Consider the following 20517-nt stretch of genomic DNA (forward strand, 5'->3'; position numbering starts at 1 on the left):
ATATTGAAGTATTTTGGTGATGGGGAAGTTTTTTCCTAGGATTCTTAAATCTTCATCCCGGGAGACGATTATAGCAGTGACTGAATTTATAAAGAGGGTTTAAAAAGATGTAAATAATGGGTTTAAGGTTTTTGTTTGTTGTTAGTAGTTATACCATTTATTTAATTGTATGCTGGCGGTTGTCTTATATAATCATTGTAATGTCTGTGTATGGCCTACTATTACTACTAACAACTCACCGCAGCACCAAGCCGCCTGAGGTCAACACAGCTACGCACGCTCCTCCTCCATCCCAATCTATTCAAAACCTCCTTTTTTACACCCACCCACGAAGTTCCCAATTCCTTTAAATCTTTCTTTATGACGTCCTCCAATCCCAGACCAGAACAAACGGCTTTCCGTTTATCTCTAGACGGTTGGTCGAAAAGAACAATCTTCGGCAATATCCCATTTTTCATCCGCACAACGTGTCCTAGCCATCTCAACCTTTCTTTCATTATAGCCCTAGAGAGCTGTATTGAACCACTTTTTTGTATAGCCTATTGTTTGAAATACGGTCAGTCAGCCGGCTACCCAGAAAAATCCTTAAGCAATTTCTCTGGAAAACATCTAACAGATCTTCATCCCCTTTTCTAAGCGCCCATGTTTCAGAGCCATATTTGACCACTGTCATCACTGTAGCTTCTAATATTCTAATCTTGGATTGCAGACTTATCTTCCTATTCTTCCTAGCTTTTTTTAACTGTGAAAAAACACCCTGAGCCTTGGCTATTCTACTTTTGACATCTTCACTGATCTCACCATCTTTACTAATAATACTACCAAGGTAAGTGAAGCTGTCCACCTGATCAATCTTTTCATTACCCAAGTTCACCTTTTCATCTTCACTTATTTCTAGCCTTAGTGACATAGTCTTCTTAACATTAATTTTCAACCCTATTCTAGCACCCTGAACTCGCGAAACCTCTAAAACTTCATTCATTTTTCTCACACTTTCATCTAGGATGCTTAAATCATCAGCATATTCTAATTCCAGGAGACTTTTTCTTCCCCATTTGATTCCGTGGTCTCCCATTGCCTTTCCTGCGCTCCTTAAGACAAAGTCCATCAAAATAATACATATAAAGGGGGATAGAACACAACCCTGCTTAACCACTGATTTAATACAAAACCAGTTGCCAACCCCATTTCCTACCTTAACCGCAGCAGTGTTATTCTCGTGCATAGCACTAATCACTTTAATGTATTTGTCCGGTATACTATACAAGGATAAAACCTTTACTAAAGCTCTTCTATCAACAGAATCGAACGCTTGGTCATAATCTATAAAACTGAGGACCAAAAGTGTTTGAAAACTCAGGCACTTCTAAATTATTAACCTAAGAGTGAAAATTCGGTCGACACTCCCTCTACCTTTTCTAAAACCGCACTGTTCTTCTCTTAAAGCCTTGTCCATGGCATTTCTCAGTCTAAAAAGTATCATATTACCAAGTAATTTACCACCTACAGAGACCAGACTAATCCCTCGATAATGACAACACTCACTCTTATCACCTTTCTTATAAAGTGGCTTAATTCAGGTTTTCCTAAAATCATTCAGTACTTCACCTTTTTCAAAAATCATATTCATAATCTTCAGTAACTTATTTCTAACCTCAGAGCCACCACATTTAAGAAACTCATTTACCACCCTATCAGCACCTGGAGCCTTATTATTTTTTGGTCCTTTTAGTACTGTTGCTGATTCCTCCTCACAAAACAAATCTTCCTTCACATCCAAGGTATCACAAACTTTTTCATTTCCCTCTATTTCTTTTCCTGCAACTCTATTTCGGTTAAACAAATTCTCAAAACGTTCGGCCCATCTCTCTCTAGTTTTTTCCTTATCACTAATTGCGGCCCCATTCCTATCTTTAGCTGGGCCAAGTCCGCATTGACTACTCCCTCTCAATTTGTTAACATGCCAGTACAATATTTTAATATTTTGCCGTCTAGCTGCATCTTCCAGATCCTCGGCAATTTTATCCATGGCCTCCACTTCACAGCTCCTTAGTTCATATTTTAATGCTTTCTCCACTTTCTTTACATTCCTTTTGTTTTCATATGATCTATCACTAAGGTAATTCTTGTACAAATCCTTTCTCTTTTCTATCAAACATAAATCTTTTTCACTATTATTCTTAGCTGCAGTTCTAGCTTTCTTCCCTAAGACACCTTCAGCAACTTCACAACATATTTTTGTACAATTATTCCAACCATCTTCCACATTATCAAATTTTAAACTCTCAAGTTTAGTATTCAACTGTTCCTGAAAAGTTTCTCTCAAATTCTCATCCTGGAGTCTACCAACATCATAACTTCCCGGGAGGTAGTTACCCTTCCTATATTTCAGCTTTAAATTAATCCTTGACACTACTAGATGGTGATCTTTACTTTTAACATCAATAACGGCACTCCTATATACCCTAGTATCTTGTACTGATTCTGCCAGTCTTCGGTTTACAATAACATAATCAATAAGGTTTGCTGTCTTGCCATCACGTGAATACCATTTTAACTTATGAGCCATTTTATGACCAAACACCGTATTGGTTATCACTAGATTGTTATACCTACAAAATTGCAAAAGTCTGGATCCGTTACTGTTTTCTTTTCCTACACCAAATTTACCTAGGCTAGGATACCATCTATCCCTGTTTCTACCAACCTGAGCGTTAAAATCCCCCAGGAAAAACATCATATTTCTACCTGAGACCCTGTCTATTTGTTCCTGTAACTGTAATTAAAATTCATCTGAGTCACTAGTATCTCCGTCAGTCGGTTCTACAGGGGCATATACTACTATAACTGAGACCCTGAACTTTTTATTCATAAATTGAGCAATTAGTATTCCATTATTAATACCTTCCCAGCCTAAACAAGACTTAGCAGCTTCCTTATTCATCATGAGCCCTACTCCCTGTCTATGTACCCCATCCTTCCTGCCTGAGTAAACAAATTCTATATCACCTAATTTCAGGCTTCCTACCCCTGGGATATGAGTTTCTGAAACTCCTAATAAATCCAGTTCGAATCGTCTGAAGTCGTCAGTCAAAATGTCGATACGATAGTCATTTTTTAACGTCGTAACATTCCAAGTTCCAATTTTCTTGTTCTTTAAATCATAGAAATTATTTTCGCCTCAGGAAAAGCAATGATCCCGGATACCAGTGCAGGACGGGGATTACATATCTTCTCAAGTCTACACCGAAGTGCTTAAGCCGGTTTAGAACCAGACAGCAAGAATCCCCTGGGACCTCCATGAATGGGGACTTTGTGCAATCCTGGGCCCAACTTGATCACAACATGGTTTTCAGCACTTGGCGATGGTCTTCTATCAACAAGAGTCGAAATCCTGCACAGACAATCTCAAGCCTATTACCTCCGACTCTTTATATATTCATGCCTACAAATATTATGCTACTATGGGGAGGCAGTCCATAATAGATAAATTAGCTAGGAAGAGGTTTTTCAGCCCGAAGACGCCCGTCAAAACATACCAAGCCCAGAAAGTTATCCATTAGTCAGAATCCCGTGCGAATACTGTTTAGTTTACTAGGCTATAGTTGCCTCGAGGGGCGCCACTCCTCAAGTAGGAATAGAGTTGACCGCAAGGTCCCCAGTCTTGCAGGTACCCCGAAAGGGTCGAGGCGGCCCTTTGCAGTGGCCGTTGTCCATAGACCTGGATCTTACGCCCAGCCGCAGTTTTCCTCCTATAGAGGATCCTTCCGCGATGGTGTTCTGCATCACCATGCAATTTAACCCATTACTTGGAGAAGGTTTGTAACTCCTGGGACTTGTGGACAAACCAGTGGGCCCTTTTGAGTGTACATTTGAGGGGCCTTCTTCTTCCTCCACCTGCAAAACTAATGTACAACCAATATCAAGCCTAACTTAATGATGCATATCAAAACTAGCTTGCTAATCTGAGTTAAGACCTAAGATTGCCATTATTTATTGAATAAGTTGAATAATAGATTATAGAAAATACATAAAACCATTGCCAAGCCTAATTTAATGACGTACTTGAATATTAGCTAGCAAAATTAATGTCTATCTAATTTATGGATTCACTTCAACATTAGCTTGCAAATACTCAGGTCCTTCCAAAAAAAAAAAAAACAGTTCAGAACCGTTGGTAGTCTATTCGCAGGCCTACATGGATTCGTCTAAACACATTTGTGACTACTGGTCCAATTTATTGTCAAAGAAAACAGATAAAATAAATTCGAGCTGAGCTAGACAAACAATTGCACAATAAGTTCACTTTCCTTTTTTTCAATCTTGGTTTCATCGATCATAGAACAATTTACGACATGATACAACGGGTAGATTATGTGAACTAAAGAGTCAAGTTTATTGGCCTTCAGGCAATGATGCCTTTAAATCCAAATGCGAGTTGACCGGTTTAATTTCAACAAAAGAATCATACTTCTAAAACCTAAATATTCGCTTACTTAAAAGAATAATAATATTCACTGAACAAAAGCAAAAAAGAATAGTAAAAAACTGAATAAAAGCAAGGCTACCATGGAGTAATGGACACAAATTAAGGGAAGGGGTGGAATTGCTCATAGCTTTTAAACTTTAACAGGAAACACAATTTTGAAGGTAAGATCTTTTAATAAAAAAAAATGAATTGACATACACCACTCCCTAATTTGGCGTGTAGGTTAAAAAAATTCCAGGGTCATCAGCATAGAGAAAGTGAGGCGGGGGGCATGATCGTCAAATCAGCAAAAAAAAAGGACTAGACAATTTCCTTTGTAAAATGAAGACATTCCAAAGTTTCCATTACCCAGGAAAATCCCTCCTGTACGTCTAGCCTTAGCTCAGAAACTTCAAAACGTAAGGATGGGGGGGGGGAGGTAGAGATGAAATTTCAATAAGTTCACATAACAAAAATTTCCATACAATTTGCTAGTTTTAATTGTCGTGTACCAGACGACCTAGCCCCCAGCATATCTTCCTATATTCATGTGTACATTGCAAAAAATAGTAGAGACAAATGGGGTAAGGGAAACTCCCACAGAGATTTCTTCTGCCTCCATCTAGGAATGTGAATCCATCTAGGAATTTAGAGGACGGGGGCTCCAGCCCACCTTAAATGCACGTTTGTGTGTGTTCAACCACCACCCTCTCCATGAAAATTGCTTGTCCTTGCCCCATAGGGCCCAGGCCTGCATGTGCCTAAACTGATAAAGACTTATAATTTGCAACAATTTTACTGATTTTCTTTTAACAAAAATATGTATTTGATGACAGGCACTCGGTATATCAAAAACAAAAAGAAAAAAAGAAAAAAAGGGGATGTTGAACTAACCAAAAGGAATTACCATTTAACTCGCCAAAATCTGTAGTAATTGGACTACTTCCAAAACGCTGAAATGTAATTTTCACTCAAAAAGTGTCCCTAAATTTGCACCAGGGTGTAAGTGGATAAATTATTTTATTATGAGGATGTCTTGCAACTTAAAATGGTTCAACCCAATACGACTCATTATGGTGTATCTTAGAATCCATGATCAGGCATTCTATGAGCGTATCTAATGGAGGGTAGTTTCCCCTAAAAGTTATGGCTGTCATATGGAAAATCCTCAAAAGTGGTTGGTAAGCCTATTTTTAACTAGCCTTTTACTAGCCTGATCACTTTTTTACTAGCCTTATCCCTTTATATTGTAATTTCAAATTATAACGTCTCAAAAATATTTTTCAATTCTCAAAAATGTTGTAATGCACTTTGATTTTGGGCAAGGTTACGACAGTACATAAATGAATTGAATAGTAAATAAATAAACAAATAAACAGAATTTAAAAATCCTAGGTTATAAATAACTGGTCGCATCTGATGAGATGATTATTGTGTTCGTTTAATAGATAAACAATATTTATTATTTAGCTGATACCGAAATGTTAAAAGAAAATATGAAAATACTGCAACTTTGCAACATTTTGCAAAGTTGCGCTGTTGTCGCACTAAAAGTGTTTGGGAATTTAAGATACTTTCGTAACAGATTTGATTATTAACAGATGTATAATAATAAATGGGTAAATAATCAAATAAATAAAATAAATAATAAAAAATAGAAGGAGTAATAAAAGAATATAATTAGAAAAATGTTAGTTATAAATACTAACATTTTAATGTTATACATTAAAATTATATATAATATATTTATGTACAATGTTTATTGTGATATAATATAAATATGTAATTAGTTATTGGCCTATTGAGTTAATATTATGTCATATATAACATTTGTATTTTTTATATACAGTTAAATATATATACAACATTGTGTATGATACTTAATACTAACATAAAATATTATATATTATTTATTTTGTAAATAATATTTATTGAGTAATTATGTTATGATATCACGATTTTTATGCATAATAAATAATCCTTCCAAGAAGCAGAGCTTGTTCATGGAATGGAAAACACTTAGTTTTCCCCCCCCACCCCTAGGTTTTGAAAAATACATTTTGCCCACTCCCTAAATATTCGTGAGCTGACGTCACTGTCTGGGCTGTAAAGTTCAACAATCTAAAATTTCAGGAGGATGGAAAATTTGTATAGTTTAAGACTGTTGTATAGTTTAAGACTGTTTCAGTTATTTCACCTTAATTAAAACCTTCAAATGTTGTGATAACTTACCCAAGATATAGAAACGAAAATATAAAGAGCAGCATTAAAGACGAGAGCAGGAGCCATCCATGAATAATTTTGTAGCACCTACAATAATACAGCAAAACTAGAACGACAGTCATAACAACTATCACACAGAGCAGAATGGCAGCATTTGCAAAAGCATTCCAAGTTTTGACTCCTATATCATTGCTTGTTTCATGAAAAGGGGTATATATCCTGAAAATAAAACTGATTAAAGTATATTTTTAGAACAAGGCTTGGTTAAAATCTTTAGATATCCCTATTCATATCTATAGGTGAGATTTTTCCAAACTTTGTTATCAGTCTAACCGTATTCCAAATTGACCTGAATTTTCGTTTGAGCTAGACAAAGCGAAATTTTCTTGCATGTTTTTTAATTGAAGTACAACTATGATTACTCGACAAAAAAACAGATTAGCCCAAACAATTTGCATTCCTTAAACTCTGGACCCTTCATAAAAAACTATAAGATTCAGCTACTTAAAAAAACAAAATCCTTAACAAGCTCTGCAACTGTCTGTATTTCTTAGAGGACAATGTGACATTGAGATAAAATACAAAACAACAAACTATAATATTACACATCGCGGGCATAAAGTATCACGCCGGAGTGAAACACCATATAATCCTTTGCTTTTCTGCTGTAAAAAATAAAATTCAAGCAGTTTATGTCTCTACTATACAACAATCCTACGTTGTTTTGTGTTTTCAGTAAAGTACAATTTTTTTCAAAAACTCTACAAATACAGGAAAATATCATATCACGAGCCACTCTACAGATTTACGTTGCAGAGGCTGCAAAGTAATGATTCCTGATAGTTTTAAGTTTCAACTCTGCTCGTTAATTCCACCAAAAAGGCTGTTTTTTTATGTTGAGCCAAGAAGCAATGTTAGTAGATGATTTGATGTAGACCTAGGAATTAAACTGGGCTGTACCTACCTCCTGAAGGATTTAGTCCTAAAAAACACAACACAGTTAGTGAAGAACATGGTATCAAATGAAAATGCAAAACTCCTAGATTTAGATTAGACAAATATTTTGAGCATGTTAGTTGAGAATAATAACAAAACGGGTGAATTTTCGGAGGTTTCAGGATTCCAGAACGGAGGTTAGAAAATAAGTTTTAAGAAGACTAAGCTGCTTAAAAAAAGGAATAAATGACGATGAAGAGCTGATTTAACATAACAAGAAACTGATTGACTAAGTGGATACCTTCAAATACTAACTGCTAAAATCTTATTCAATGAATATACTTTTAAAACTTTGAATCGAACCCCAAAGAAAGTTGAATCTGCATGACTAATGATAGCCTATCTGTTTCAAAAGACCTTTCTGGAGGCTCTGAAATAAAATAATATTGAGAGATGCTACAGAAAAGACACGATACTGAGAGAAGACAGGAGTTTATAGAATAAACACCAAAAAAGCAACAGTTTTTCCTCTCCTTCTGACAAAATTTGTGGTTTTTGAACTATCCTCCCCCCCCTCCCCACCCCCAGAAGCAAAATGTTGTTGAAACAACCTCTCTACACTCAGAATGTTCTTGTCAGCATGTATCTCTAATATAATCCCTTTCAAATCAAAGTAAGTTTGCATCAGATTTGTTCCAATACATACTCCTTCACAGACACAATCTCAATATTTGTCTTAAACCTTTTATGGTTTTGTAGCATGACACGTCTTTTTCGCATGTCAGCACTCTAATACCAAGTTTGGTGATTTATGTCCATAACTTTTGTTGTGTTAAAACAGTTGACTAACAATGGGAAAAATACAAGTTAACTTACCAGCTTAATATTTTGAGATGAATGATGCTTCAAGCTATGAATTAGAGATGAAGGGAATATAATTCACGCTCATATTGAGCCAAATATTAGATAACTGAATTTCTAGCATTTCTTTTCTTTTTTCTTGTTCTATTGTATCATATTTTCAAAACTAAATGATAGGAAGCGTAATTTGAAAGAAGCATGTTGATGAAGAATTGAAAAAGCTCGATTCAATGAAAAGGAAAACGAGAGCCATATGAGGCTAATAGGGAGTTATAGCATTCGGGCATTCAAATACACTCTTTGAGGTGTCTGGCACCCCCTCCTCCTCCAAAATAAACCATGACTCAATGCCTCCTCCTCCTGCCTCAAAAGTAGTTTCCTATCCCCTCATCATAATTTCAGCTTCTTTATTTAATCCACTTGCTTTTTAGTATCATTATCTGGCGTCGCCGTACCGTACCTACCGTACGTACCGTACCGTACGTAATTACCGTACCAATACAAATTAAAAAATTATTATATCAGTAAAAATACATCTATAAATCTTTTATCCCCAGGTTAAATGTTTCTATCTCATTTCATTAAAATCAGCTTCTATTTGAGTTACTCTGTGTACAAACTTTGAGTGGCGTTCTATGGTTTTTTTATTATTTAACAAGTTAGCTAAAGATTAGGTATAGAATGTGTCACCCCCCCCCCCTTGAGTGTTGGTGAGATAATCTTGTGAGACAACCAAAGAATTTCTGACTTATGGATACATATTCCATTAACAGTTTAGCTGAAATTAAGCAATTTTTGTCTTTTTTTAACTTTTTAGTAGAAAAAAAAGGATTTTTAATGATTGATTGCCAAACAATGTTTTCTCAAACATAAATTCAATCAGTAAAAAATATTAAAGTCTTGGTCAATTCCTTCATGATTTTGAGTTGGGTCCATTAAATCAATAATTGTGGTTGAACATAATTGTAAAAAAAAACATCCAGGCTAACAACATGCCAAGTGTATTTAATTTTACTTGTAAAAGTATCACATAAAATACTTACAAATACACTCCAAAATTCTGAGTGTATGATGTAACTGATGAAATAGTTGCAACAACAACCAGCATGCAAAGACTGACTGGGATGAATAACTTGATGACATGCTCTGCTCCATATTTCAATTCAATTTCTTCTTCCTCTTCTTGAGCCCATTCCCTTTGATTCTGGGGCTGATTATCATTATGAACTCTGTCATTCTGAGGATCCAGTCTTTGCTGTGATGAATGGTTATTGGACATAAGAATATCTATAATGATGATTAAAGTCAAACGACTATAAATATAAAGCCAACAACCATTTGACGAAAACACTAGTTCATCAGACTAAACAAGGATCTAAAGTCAAACTGAAGCCATAACAAAACTCAGAACATTCTGACTTGGACAAGGAGTAACTCAATTATATAGTTGTACTTTCTTGTACCTTTGCTTTAAATTTCTTTCAGATCTTTGGTGTTTTCATACTGTGATTGTTTTGTTTTGTATTGTTAGGATTGTTTTGCATACTGTGAAGTAAGAACTGTTTTTGGTACTAAAGTAAGAACTTTTGTTTAATTTCATTAAACAAAACTTCACTTCTTGCATGTTTATCAGATTCTTAATAAGTACCTTGTTTTCTTAACATGTCTCCTTATGAGGTGAATTGTTATACATTTACACCAGTATAATCCTGTCATTTAGCCTCGGCGGGGGGGGGGGGGGGTAGGGAAGTTACCATGTTAGAATTACAGGCACACCTGTAGTCATTACTAGGTAATGTCAACTCAATAATATGATTTGGTAAATATTTACCCTTTGAAATACCTTCCCAGGACACACTTTAGCCTGTAGACCCATCCCTGAAAGTTTCATTTTCCTAACCTAACCCCTTTCCAAGATAGCCAAAAGTAGCTAAAGTAGAATTTTACCCTTGGATTATATAGATAAAATAATGGAATAAAATTAAAAAACAACTATTCTAGTCTTAATCTTAATAAAAGATCAGTTGTCAATAAAATACATTTTCTTGATTAAATACTCCTGTAGAAATTAAAATCAGCGCAAATTTTATCTATTTCTCCCCTGTTTTGCCCATGGAGGGCTAATTGTACTTGGGCCATCAATGCCCACCAATTTACTAGTTCAAGTGTTAAAACCTAGGTAATCTTTGATCGCCTAGGTCGGCAATCAAAGATTTGCCAATCTGAAGTAGTAGGTTAAATATGTCACTCAGTTATATATTTCTATATGTTTCTATATATATATATATAGTTATATATTTCTGTATATAACTTAGATAGGCCTAGTCAGTGAGTTACACATATTTATAAGTAGTAGGCTAAATATGTCACTCAGTTATATATTTCTGTATATAACTTATATAGGCCTAGTCTGTGAGTTACATATATTTATAAGTAGTAGGTTAAATATGTCACTTAGTTATATATTTCTGTATATAACTTATATAGGCCTAGTCAGTGAGTTATGTATATTTATAAGTAGTAGGTTAAATATGTCACTGAGTTATTGCCTTTGCAAAACAAAAGTGATCCGTTTATCTGACCTCCCCCAGGCCATTCAGCATGTCCCCAGGTGGCGATAGGGGAACGCTCTACAGATATGTAGGGTACCTCCATAGGAGGCATGGACCAAGGGGGGACCTTGTCCCTGGGGGTCCATAATAGAATCTGGGGCACCCTTGCCCGGGGTCATAAATACAGGCGGAGGAGGAAGAAGGCCCCTCAAATGTACACTCAAAAGGACACACGGGTTTATTCAAAAGTTCCTTGAGTTGCAAACCTTCTCCCAGCAATGGGTTAAATTACATGGTGATGCAGAACACCATCACGAGAGGATCTTCTATAGAAGGACAACTTCGGCAGCGCGGAAGATCCAGATCTATGGACAACAGCCTCTGCAAAGGGCTTCCTCAACCTTTTTTGGGTGCCTGCAAGACTGGGAACCTTGCGGTCAACTCTATTCCCACTTGAGGAGTGGAGCCCTTGAGGAAATTATAGCCTAGTAAACGACAGAGCATTCGCACGGGATTCTGACTAATGGACAATTTTGCTGGGCTTAGTATGTTTTGATGGGCATCTTGGGCTGAAAAACCTCTTCCTAGCTAATTTATCTATACGGGTTGCCTCCCCGTAGTAGCATAATATTTGTAGGCATGAATATATAATGAGTCGGAGGTAATAGGCTTGAGATTGTCTGTGCAGGATTTCGACTCTTGTTGATAGAAGAGCATCGCCAAGCGCTGAAAACCATGTTGTGACCAAAAAGGGCCCAGGATTGCAAAAAGACTTCAGTCATACTGGAGGTCCCAGTGACTTCCTGCTCTCCAGTTCTAATCCGGCTTAAGCAGTTTGGTGTAGACTTGAGAAGATATGTGATTTCTGTCCTGCACTGGTATCCGGGATCATTGCTTTTCCTGAGGTGAAACTAATTTCAGTGATTTAAAGAACATGAAAATTGGAACTTGGAATGTCACGACGTTAAAAAATGACTCATGTTTTGAAATTTTGACCGAAGAATTCAAATGATTTGAACTGGATTTTTTAGAAGTTTCAGAAACTCGTATCCCAGGGGTAGGAAGCATGAAATTAGGTGACATAGAATTTGTTTACTCAGGCAGGATGGATGGGTTACATAGACAGGGAGTAGGGCTCATGATGAATAAGGGAGCTGCTAAGTCTTGTTTAGGCTGGGAAGGAATTAATAATAGAATACTAATTGCTTATTTTATGACTAGAAAGTTCAAGGTATCAGATATAGTAGTATACGCCCCTGTAGAACTGACTGATGTAGATACTAGTGACTCAGATGAATTCTATTTACAGTTACAGGAGCAAATAGACAATGTCCCAGGTAGAAATATGATTTTATTGCTGTGAGATTTCAACACCCATGTTGGTGGATATAAGGATAGATGGTATCCCAGCTTAGGTAAATTTGGTGTAGGAAAAGAAAACAGTAATGGATACAGACTTTTGCAATTTTGTAGGTATAACAATCTAGTTATAACCAATACGGTGTTTGGTCATAAAATTGCTCATAAGCTAACATGGTATTCACGTGATGGTAAGACAGCAAGCCTTATTGATTATGCTATAGTAAACCGAAGACTGGCAGGATCAATACAAGATACTAGGGTATATAGGAGTGCTGTTATGGATGTTAAAAGTAAAGATCACCATCTAGTAGTGTCAAGGGTTAATTTCAAGCTGAAATATAGGAAGGGTAATTACCTCCCGGGAAGTTATGATGTTAGTAGACTCCAAGATGAGAATTTGAGAGAAACTTTACAGGAACAGTTAAATACTAATCTTGAGAGTTTAAAATTTGATAATGTGGAAGATGGTTGGAATAATTTTTGAAAAATAGTTTGTGAAGTTGCTGAAGGTGTCTTAGGGAAGAAAGCTAGAACTGCAGCTAAGAATATTAGTGAAAAAGCTTTATGTTTAATAGAAAGGAGAAAGGACTTGTACAAGAATTATCTGAGTGATAGATCATATGAAAACAAAAGGAATGTAAAGAAAGTGGAGAAAGCATTGAAATATGAACTAAGGAGGTGTGAAGTGGAGGCCATAGATAAAATTGCCGAGGATTTAGAAGATGCAGCTAGACGGCATAATAGTAAAATATTGTACTGGCACGTTAACAAATTGAGAGGTAGTAGTCAATCCGGACTTGTCCCAGTTAAAGATAGGAATGGGGTGGCAATTAGCGATAAGGAAAAAGCTAAAGCGAGATGGGCCGAACATTTTGAGAATTTGCTTAATCGAGATAGAGTTGCAGGAAAAAATATAGAGGAAAATGAAAAAGTTTTTGATACCTTGGATGTGAAGGAAGATTTGTTTTGTGAGGAGGAATTAGCAACAGTACTAAAAGGATTAAAGAACAATAAGGCGCCAGGTGCTGATAGGGTAGTTAATGTGTTTCTTAAATATGGTGGTTCTGAGGTTAGAAATAAGTTACTGAAGATTATGAATATGATTTTTGAAAAAGGGGAAGTACCTAACAATTTTAGGAAAACCTTAATTAAGCCACTTTATAAGAAAGGTGATAAAAGTGAGTGTGGTAAATATTGAGGCATTAGTCTGGTCTCTGTAGGTAGCAAATTGCTTAGTAATATGAAACTTTTTAGACTGAGAGATGCCGTAGACAAAGTTTTAAGAGAAGAGCAGTGCGGTTTTAGAAAAGGTAGAGGATGTGTTGACCAAATTTTCACTCTTAGGTTGATAATTGAGAAGTGCCTAAGTTTTCAAACACCTTTGGTCCTCAGTTTTATAGATTATGAGCAAGCGTTCGATTCTGTTGATAGAGGAGCTTTAGTAAAGGTTTTATCCTTGTATGGTATACCAGACAAATACAATAAAGTGATTAATGTTATGTACGAGAGTAACACTGCTGCGGTTAAGGTAGGAAATGAGGTTAGCAGCTGGTTTAGTATTAAATCAGGAGTTAAGCAGGGTTGTGTTCTATCCCCCTTTATATGGATTATTTTGATGGACTGTGTTTTAAGGAGCACAGGAAAGGCAATGGGAGACCACGGAATCAAATGGGGAGGAAAAAGTCTCCTGGACTTGGATTATGCTGATGATTTAAGCATCCTAGATGAAAGTGTAAGCAAAATGAATGAAGTTTTAGAGGTTTTGCGAGTTCAGGGTGCTAGTATTGGTTTGAAAATTAATGTTAAGAAGACCAAGTCACTAAGGCTAGGAATGACTGAAGATGAAAAGGTGACGTTGGGTAATGAAAACATTGATCAGGTGGGCAGCTTCACTTACCTTGGTAGTATTATTAGTAAAGATGGTGGGAGCAGTGAAGATGTTAAAAGTAGAATAGCCAAGGCTCAGGGTGTTTTTTCACAGTTAAAAAAAGTCTGGAAGAATAGGAAGATAAGTCTGCAAACCAAGATTAGAATCTTAGAAGCAACAGTGATGACAGTGGTCAAATATGGCTCTGAAGCATGGACGCTCCGAAAAGCGGATGAAGATTTGCTAGATGTTTTCCAGAGAAATTGCTTAAGGATTGTTCTGGGTACCCGGCTGACTGACCGTATTTCAAACAATAGGCTATACGAAAAATGTGGTTCAATACCGCTTTCTAGGTCTATAATGAAAGAAAGGTTGAGGTGGTTAGGGCATGTTGTGCGGATGAAGGATGACAGATTGCCGAAGATTGTTCTTTTCGGCCAACTATCTAGGGCTAAGCGGAAAGCAGGTCGTCCCCGTCTGGGGTGGGAGGACGTCATAAAGAAAGATTTAAAGGAAATGGGAACTTCGTGGGCGGGTGTAAAAAGGGAGGCTTTGAATAGATTGGGGTGGAGGAGGAGCGTGCGTAGCTGTGTTGGCCTCAGGGGGCTTGGTGCTGCGATGAGTTGTTAGTAGTAGTAGTAGTAGTTTGGTGTTTTCTAGGTCCCCTTGGACCTAAAAAAAAGGCTTGAAGGGCCCCTCGCCACATTTCCCACTAAAAAAAAAGACAAACCTCTCCTGAAAGTTCCAAATTGATCTCTAAACCACGAGACAAAAGAAGTTGTAGGAGAGACTGGAGTTATCCCAGATAAGGGGTTACTCTGGACAGACCATTTACCCAGTAATTGCCATCTAGAAAATTCCATTAAAAAACCCTGAAATCGTGTCTCCTAACGATATATTAAAAAATCTCATTATGAAAGGCCAATATTTTTACCGTGTCTAAAAAAATTGGATAAAAGTAATTTTGAAGGTAAGTCTCGTGAATTTTTCAATCCTTTTATAAGTTCTGTAGCTACTAACTGGAAGTTCCCATAAAATTCAAACTTTGTAGCTTCAAATCAGTTATTCTTAGGGCTATATTTTTGCAGAACATTGCTACCTGTTCTGGTTTGTTCAGGGCACATGCCCAACCGTTTATGATCGCATTAGGGTTATTTTGGACATATGTAAAGGGGTAACTTTGAACACTTTACCAAAGTGTCTGGAATAACCCCCTTGTGGTCAAAAACCTGCATTTTAGCTGTCAAAGATGATTGACTATGTTATTTTGCCTAGCATTGTTAGGCTTTATCACTCTCCAGATAATACAAAATAAAGCTATAAGAATTCTCGGAACTATTCATCATTTCTATATGTAACTTCATAGTTTCTCAGAAACAAGTATCATCTTATTGTTTTTTAATATATAAAGCTTTATTCAATTTAATGAATTACTTTGGAATGATAATATCCAATCTCTACATAACTACTTCTAAGATTCGCAAGTTCTTGCCACCCACATGCTTCTTCAGCTTTAGCTCATCAGATAAATCTGTTTTTTTTTTGTTGTTGTTTTTTTACTTGATGTCTTTTTTTTATATCTAATCCTTTATCTGGTTTTTGCCCTTATCTGGCAATGAAAATACCATTTTATCTTTTTCTTTGAAGTTTCGTAAAATTAAATTGGTCTTTGATGTAACCACTTTTGTATTTAGGCAGCCTCTGTATATGGTAACATCGAAATTCTTAATCCAATCCTACAAATTGCTACCACAGCTAAGTGGATTTGACACTCCTTTAACTTCTTGAGAATTGAGTTCAAATCACTATGTGGTAGCGATACCAATTAATGGCCTGCAGGTGGATTATCCATGTCTTTTTTATATACTATTTTATCTGGTTTTTGCCAGATGTGTCCTTAAACAGCTCTTTATGCAATCATGATCACACAGGAAAAAAACTCCAGCTTTTCTGAGCTCAATATAGTAAAAAACAAAATACAGTTGTAACTTACGTCACCAAGTAGTTATACTACGACGTTGTTTATGACTGAAACTACGATTAAGAAATCACTTACCATCTTATAAATGAAGATGCAGTTTATTTGTCAAAAAATGTATTTCATCTTAACATTATGTTTTGTAAATTAAAAAAGCAAGTAGATATAGAAATTTCCTTCCATATCCGTCTTTAACTACCTCTATGATGTCCCAGTGCCCCACCAGCATCAGAAAAGGAAAAAGCAGAAAAAAGAAGACATGTCAGTGCTACCCATGCAAAAGTGTGATTGTCCGTGTTGTTGAAGCAAGGGGACTGCAAGGTTTCTGAATAGCGTTTTCAGCCATGACAAGTTCAATATTGTGCTTTTTTGTTTAGACCCAACGTCATTTTTTGGAGTTTCAGGCTATTTTGTGAAATTCCAACAAATTTATTTTTGAAGATACGTACATTATGCTACTTAGATGAATTTAGATAATTTTTACCATTCCTGGATCAGCTATAAATGACAATTTTTCCTTTGTGACCACTTTCTTTTTTAACGCGTTTCTAATTTTTGGTTACTAAGGGCTGTGGTTCAGCCATTACAAGGTTGCAGCTACCACTGCAAATATGAAAATCATGGCTGTAGCTTCCCTATGTGACTTCAAAGTTCCTAAGAAACAAATATTCTCTACTTATTGTTTAAAAACTTAGTCAACTTAATAAATTACTTTGAAATGATAATATTTAATCTCTACCCAATTACTTTTGAGGTTTACAAGTTCTTGTAACCCGCTTGTTTCTTTTGGCTTTGACTCATCAGACAAATCTTCTTTTATTTTACAGGCAGCCTATAATTTGAACATATCTCCGTATTAACTCTACTTGAATATTTTTTATTCTGTCCCTTAATGAAAAATCTTCAATAGAAATTCACAGCTATGCCAAGACGTTATGGTACAGACATAAGATGTCAGGTGGTCCCATTATGGAATGTATAAAGAAAGTAGCCAAAACTGTCATCTTTGACAAATCACACAGCGAAAAGCCGTGGAAGAACACGATATTAATCGGTCTATGTTAAATTACTATTTCCAAAGATCAATAGAGCAATAGCTATCGCAGACAAACATTCCCCTTCTTCACCATCCAGCAGTGGTTCTTAAATTGATGGCTACCACTTTAATTTGACAAAAAAAAAAAAAACTTTGAAAGGCGAGTGTTTAGTCATGAGTAAGAAAGATTGGTAGAGGAATATTTTGCGTTCCTTAGAGTACACTCTGTGCAATGTATGATACATGGCGCCCGTCCCACCACACTAGAACCAGCGCACTCAGGTGGATGGATGAATAGTGCCCTGCTTTTACAAACAAGGGAGCGCTTTATAATAAAAGACAGATAAGGAAAAATCAGCCATTTGCTACTAGACAACCATGACAGTCACTAAGACCTGGTGGGGTCAACCTGTGTAAGGGGTTTGGCAATAACATGCTCACCTTCCAACCCCACCAGTCAGACAAAATGCAAACTTTGGATATTGGAAGCTTCAAACTTTTTTAGTAGGAACTACAAAAAAAAAAATAAAAAAAAAATTACTTTATTTGAAATGGAGTAAACACATCTCTACTTACAAGGTAGTAGAGCTCTCTTGTGATCCATATTTGCAAAGACTTTTCCTTGAAACATAATTTCATTAGTCAGTTCTACCAGTATGTATCCTTTCAATCATGCCATTTTTCCTGGAAGTGGCTTTCTTTCCTTGTTCATTTACTGATAGACCACTTTTATATGGAAATTAGCTGATGATCCTACTTCAGAATGGCCAGATCTAGATACCTACAGTCTCATGTGCTAAAAGTCAAGTTTGGGTTCTCCAGAATTGCCTAGACCATTGCCAAAGGCTGACGGAACATTGACAACAAGTCGTGGAAACCGTTTGAGAGGTAGAATTAGAGTATTGACTGACATTCCAGAAAAAAAGGTGAATTGAAGGACAAGCAGATACCAAAGAAAAAGATGAGCAAGCATGATTATGAAGCCAAAAAACGGTTTGACAACTAAAAAAAATCAGACTTCAAGACTGCCTCTCCCAAAAGGGGCTGGTAGAACCAGACGAGTTTGATAACAAGTTATGAATAATAATAATGATTTATTTATGCCTGCTTATGAACAAAAATGACAAGCAGAGTACAAAGAAAGAAAAAGGAAAAAAGCAAAGAAACTACAAATATCAAAATCATACACACTAACTAATCAGCACAGTCATAAAGGGTGTGCACCAGCAATAACTCGGATAATTTTTCGAATTATCTTTTTCTAGCCTGATTTTCCAGATCTGGCAGTAATTCTGTCGGGTCAGAAATTGGGTCTACCGTTCGTATAACCGAAGACGCAGCAACAATGTCAGATACTTGCAATAAACTGATCGAAGTTTCATTTTTCTGTTGCCGTTAACCAATCCCATAGCAGTGAGATATATAGAAGATGTGGAAATGCAATCACAGAATGAAGTCGTGATAGCACTTTTCTATTGTAACTATACTTGAGCGCTGCTAACTTAGCATAACTAAATCGAATCGCGGTTGATACATTTTCGATCAGCAGGGTCCTAGAACTGATGATGCTATAGCCATACGTAACACAAAGGTACTTAAGTTGATGCACCGAAAATATTTTAGTTCCATTAATGATGACATAAGGCTCAATTCTAGATACTAGACTACGCGAGGGCGACCGCGGATAAATAACCATGGACTCTGTCTTTTGGGCATTCACTTTGAGACCTAAGCCATTGTACCCACCAATCAGCTGGTCGATGTTACCATGAAGGCTTGCAAGGTTACTACTTATCATAAGCACATCATCAGCATAACATAATAAACTAAAATCACAAAGTCCTAGGAAGAACTCTCCATATATATGCTTTGTTACTGACTATAGTAAGAACATTGAACATCATCGGACTAAGAATTGATCCCTGCCGAAGCCCTCTAAAAAGCCTTATAGGACTAGATAATTCTTGACCCAGTTTAACCCGGATAAATGAATATCAATACCAATAAGAGAGGCAACCTACTACATAAGCCTTCACACCATTTTCCAACAAATTAATAAAAACCTGGGCTTGAATTACCGAGTCGAAGGCAGACGATATACCGACACTAAACACAAACAGGGGGCTCCCCAAAATTCCTGCTTTTGAGATAATACGCATAAAAACCCGATGAGAAAACGCTCAGCTCAGATTTCTACGGAACCCAAACTGACGGTAATCTAAAGAGCATTTTGACACTATTTCCGGCGAAATAATTATTTTTAAAACTTTGCTAAGTGTTGTAGATACTGTTATGGGACGATAACCAGAACATTCATTTGAGTTTTTACCCTTTTTTGGGATATTACTCACAACACCCGCACAAAAAGATTTCGGGACCACTGCAGAATCTATGAACATTTCATACAGGAGTGTTAGATGTTCTAATAGTAGTGTAGAACCATTAGACAGATGTTCAGACGAGATTGTATCAAATCCAGGAGCTTTCTTTCTCTTTAGCTGTTTAATAGCAACCTTAACATCAGCTTTCTTAACTACAAACAAACTTCACTTTTGAAGCAGCGGTTCTAGTTTACTTTTCAGTTCGAACTCACTAGCACTTTCAAAACCCGGATCTTTAGATCCAAAACCGGATTAATAATGTTTTGACCATTCATCTTCACTCATATTCGTAGCCGATGGCTTAGGCTGCGGTTTTGATTTTCTGAAGCAATTCCACATACTGGTTGATTTAAAGCGTCACTTGATGCTCTTTCTGCTTCGTTCATTTTGAGATTTTCGACTAGCAAACTATAGTTGTTTTTTTTGTAGAACGAAACAAGTTATGTAAAATACCTGACCTAGGCTTATTTGATTCATGCCATATATGATACCATAGCTTTGCGCGTAGTTTTGCGACTTTGATTGACGGACACTCATCCCAACCCGGCCGACGAGTTCCTTTTCCCATTCGACACTTTGGCATGGCAGTCGATTCTGCAACTTTCATAGCATGGATGATTTCCGAAGAGCATATATCTAAAGATGTTGGGTCTTTTGTATTGTGCATCAGTAGATGGAAAGGCACTTTGATTTTGTTCAAGATGTTGTCACAAGTTTCACATATACTTCACAGTTTATCTTACGCCACTCAGTATTTGTGTAGAACATACCACCAGTGTTTCGTTTCGAAGTTGGGCTAAACGAAACCCTGAACTATAGGCCAAGATGGTCACTCAATACGTGATCAGAGTCA

At 36.5% G+C, this 20517-nt stretch overlaps 1 protein-coding gene across 1 annotated transcript in view; it reads right to left on the bottom strand.

Annotated features, from left to right (window-relative positions):
* Psn (presenilin) overlaps window positions 1–20517 on the bottom strand; it is a 60893-nt gene that overhangs the window by 32103 nt on the left and 8273 nt on the right. The window contains exons 2-3 of the mRNA XM_089106372.1: window positions 9532–9775; window positions 6701–6910 (exon numbers count right to left, since the gene is read on the bottom strand). Of these exons, the coding sequence (XP_088962498.1) occupies window positions 6701–6910; window positions 9532–9767 (446 nt within the window). The 5' untranslated portion in view covers window positions 9768–9775. The remainder of the gene's footprint in view (window positions 1–6700; window positions 6911–9531; window positions 9776–20517) is intronic.

Source organism: Artemia sp. Qi Xiang Cuo, chromosome 20 (genome assembly GCF_049724085.1).
Source record: "Artemia sp. Qi Xiang Cuo chromosome 20, ASM4972408v1, whole genome shotgun sequence".
NCBI lineage: Eukaryota > Metazoa > Arthropoda > Branchiopoda > Anostraca > Artemiidae > Artemia > Artemia sp. Qi Xiang Cuo.